Raw genomic sequence first — 2,946 nt, 5'->3', positions numbered from 1 at the left:
GGGCTGTAGTTTTCCCCGACCGGGGGGGATGGACCGACACAGCCCGCTGGTCGTCGTGCTTCACGGGGAAAACCGAGGCGAGCCGGCAGCCTGCGTGCTTCAGGCGGCCTTGCCCCCAACGCCCAGGGCTGTCGAGTGCTACCATTCGCCTTTGAGAGGCTTCTGCCAGCCTCCAGGTGCGCTGCCCGCAGGTCACGGTGGCGCACAGTGAACAAAACACTTAAATTCACCCCGTCCGCCATCAAGGCTGTGCCTCCCTGACAGCTCGGCCTGCCGAGCTGCTCCCGGCACTCCTGCCTCGTGTGGAGCCGCCGCCTCTGCTCTGCCAGGCCCGAGCCCAGCCCTGCTGGCCGCCATTTACAGCGGCAAAGGGGTGGAAAATGGCGCTGTTCTGGAGAGACCGCAGAGGCACATTCCTGTCAGGACAGGGGAAAGGGGCAATGTGAGGGAGGTAGGCCCCCGGGTGAGAGGGCTCTGCCACCCCATACATCTCAAAGGAGCTACATGGCGTGCTCTGTTTTCATTCCTGGGTATGGATGTAGAGTTCTCAATACTGTCAGCTGTGGAACAGATGTTATTAATCAAGAGGATAAGCGGATAACCCCAAATAACCCTTCATCAGTCAGCTCATCTGCAAGTGACTGAGGGGCATCCTTACAGCCCTCACCAGCTTTTGGGGCTGTGAGGACGCGGCCTGTCTTTATTTAAGGACACAGAACCACATAGCTGGCAGCCTAATACACACTACTGCTGTCGTAACCCTCATCCCCTTACTTCCCTACAGGCAGCCAGGTGGTTACTCGTTCCCTCTGACTAAACTCTCCCTTCCCACCGCCTCACCCCGATGGTGAGGTGTGTGGGGTCAGCCTCCTCCACACCTTTGCATCACCACCGCCCTCAGTGAACTTCCACCGTCCAGACTAAGCGCAGACCTCAACTTGCTGCCAAATACGTTCTTAAGGCTCTCTTTACATTTTAATATTGGTCACAGGGCTACTAAGATGATTAGGGGTTTGGAGCATCTTTCTTATGAGGAAAGTCTTGAGTTTTTTTAGTTTGGAGAAGAGAAGACTGAGGGGGGATCTTATCAACGCTTATAAATACTTAAAGGGAGGGAGCCAGGGGGAACAGTCTTTTTTTCAGTGGTGCCCAGTGATAGGACAGGAGGTAACGGGCACAAACTTGAACATAGGAAGTTCCATCTTATCATGAGGGGGGACTTCTTTACTTTGAGGGTGGGGGGGCACTGGAACAGGCTGCCCAGAGAAGTTGTGGAGTCTCCCACTCTGGAGACATTCAAAACCCACCTGGACACCATCCTGTGCAACCTGTTGTAGCTCTGGCAGGGGAGTTGGACTAGATGATCTCCAGACGTCCCTTCCAAACCTGACCATTCTGTGATTCTGTGATTTGTTTTGAAATCCTGCAGGTCTTGTGGAAGGTACCCAGCAAGAGCCATAAAAAATAATCAGGACGCTCAGTGCTCATTTTGAGCTTGATTTATATCTTGTGGAAGTCACTGGGAGACTTTTCCACTCACTTCACTGTCCTCTGGAGTGGAGCTCAATATCAGCAATATAAAGTCCAACCCTGTAATGAGAATTCAGGTTCCAGTCATGCAAAGATTTATTTATAACTATGCATTACTTTGTTTTCATGAGAGTGCTTGTTGAAAACAGACTAAACTCTATCAAAGTAAACTTAGGTACAAAGGTTAAGATTTTCTGGCTTCAGTGCTCCTGTCTGCATTTGAGCGTGACTCTTACTGTGGGAACCACAAACCAGTGACCAACAAGTGTTTACTGTTTAACCGCTGCTGAAAAACCAGCAAAAGGAGCAAAGGAGGCAAAATATTTATGTTGGTTTGTAAGGTAAATCTGAGCAGCTTGTTAAAACTCTGTGATAAGTAATTATAGGAATTTGCTGGAAAATCCCCATTACCTTACTCAGTGTGTTTCCTTCAGAGTGCAGGATTTTTTCTGACAACATATTTTCCTGTCTTTCTCTAAACTTTCTTTAAAAGGTGGAGATGTTTGCTACCAATTACTTCTCTATTTAATTCCTACTATGAAATACTGATTTTATTACTGTAGTTTGGCCATACTGTTATTATGGGAAACAAATAGAATCAGGGCAACTCACTGCAGCTGACTGTATTTGATTCTCTCACATCATTAATATATACCTTTAAATTATAACATTAATAACTCCTGCCTTCTAATATATTTCTTAAATACAGCAAAACAGAAAAAAAAGATAGCAAAGTCTGATTCTAAAGGGTGCTGAACATCTTTAACTCTCACTAAACAAAAGAAGAGGATGCTCCTACCTCTCAGAGACAGCCTTGACACATAACCAATAACCTAGAGAAACCATATGGCAATGGCACAAACTAGAAAAAGCATGAGATGTAAATAAGAAAATCAAGAAATTCTAATGGGACTGTAAAAACTGTAACTAAGGTATTTTTAAGGTTGTTTCCTCTCCTTGTAAGACTCCTCTACTTCGTCAGCTCCAAAAGCCACAAATCTAGTCTCCTTTCCCATCTGCAAAACAAACACATTTCATTTCAGTTTACCTGAAAGTGTTACTGAGCTGTATAAATTCTCAAAAGCTATGGGGAAAAAAAGAGGTGGTAGGAACAGTAAAACCAAGTAAAAACAGCACCCCTTAGAAGAATCCAAACCTACTATTCCATTTCGAATGCCCCAAACTGATCCCCAGCCGGCCAAGCCAATGTAAATTTTTCTTTTCATTGTTTTCAGTCTCCCTTTTGTTCCTGTAGCCCTTGGGTGAGCAGACTCCTACAGCTTGAACTTCAAAACGGAGTCTGAGCTGCCAAACGCATGGCCTGAGTTAATAGACCCAAATTGAGCTAAAGTGCCAGAGCTCATGGAGAACTTCCATCCATCACACTTGACACAGCTTCAAGCCAACACTTCAGCA

The 2,946-nt window shown here is 46.3% G+C and overlaps 1 protein-coding gene across 1 annotated transcript in view; it reads right to left on the bottom strand.

The window, feature by feature from the left end:
• Nucleotides 1-242, bottom strand: part of SH3BGRL2 (SH3 domain binding glutamate-rich protein like 2) — a 43,567-nt gene extending 43,325 nt beyond the window's left edge. Inside the window, 1 exon segment of the mRNA XM_009887516.1 lies at nt 143-242. Coding sequence (XP_009885818.1) covers nt 143-242 — 100 coding nt within the window.
• Between the last annotated feature and the right edge of the window lie 2,704 nt (nt 243-2,946).

This window comes from Charadrius vociferus, unplaced genomic scaffold, assembly GCF_000708025.1.
Source record: "Charadrius vociferus isolate BGI_N301 unplaced genomic scaffold, ASM70802v2 scaffold185, whole genome shotgun sequence".
NCBI lineage: Eukaryota > Metazoa > Chordata > Aves > Charadriiformes > Charadriidae > Charadrius > Charadrius vociferus.
This window is presented reverse-complemented; position numbering and strand designations above follow the sequence as displayed.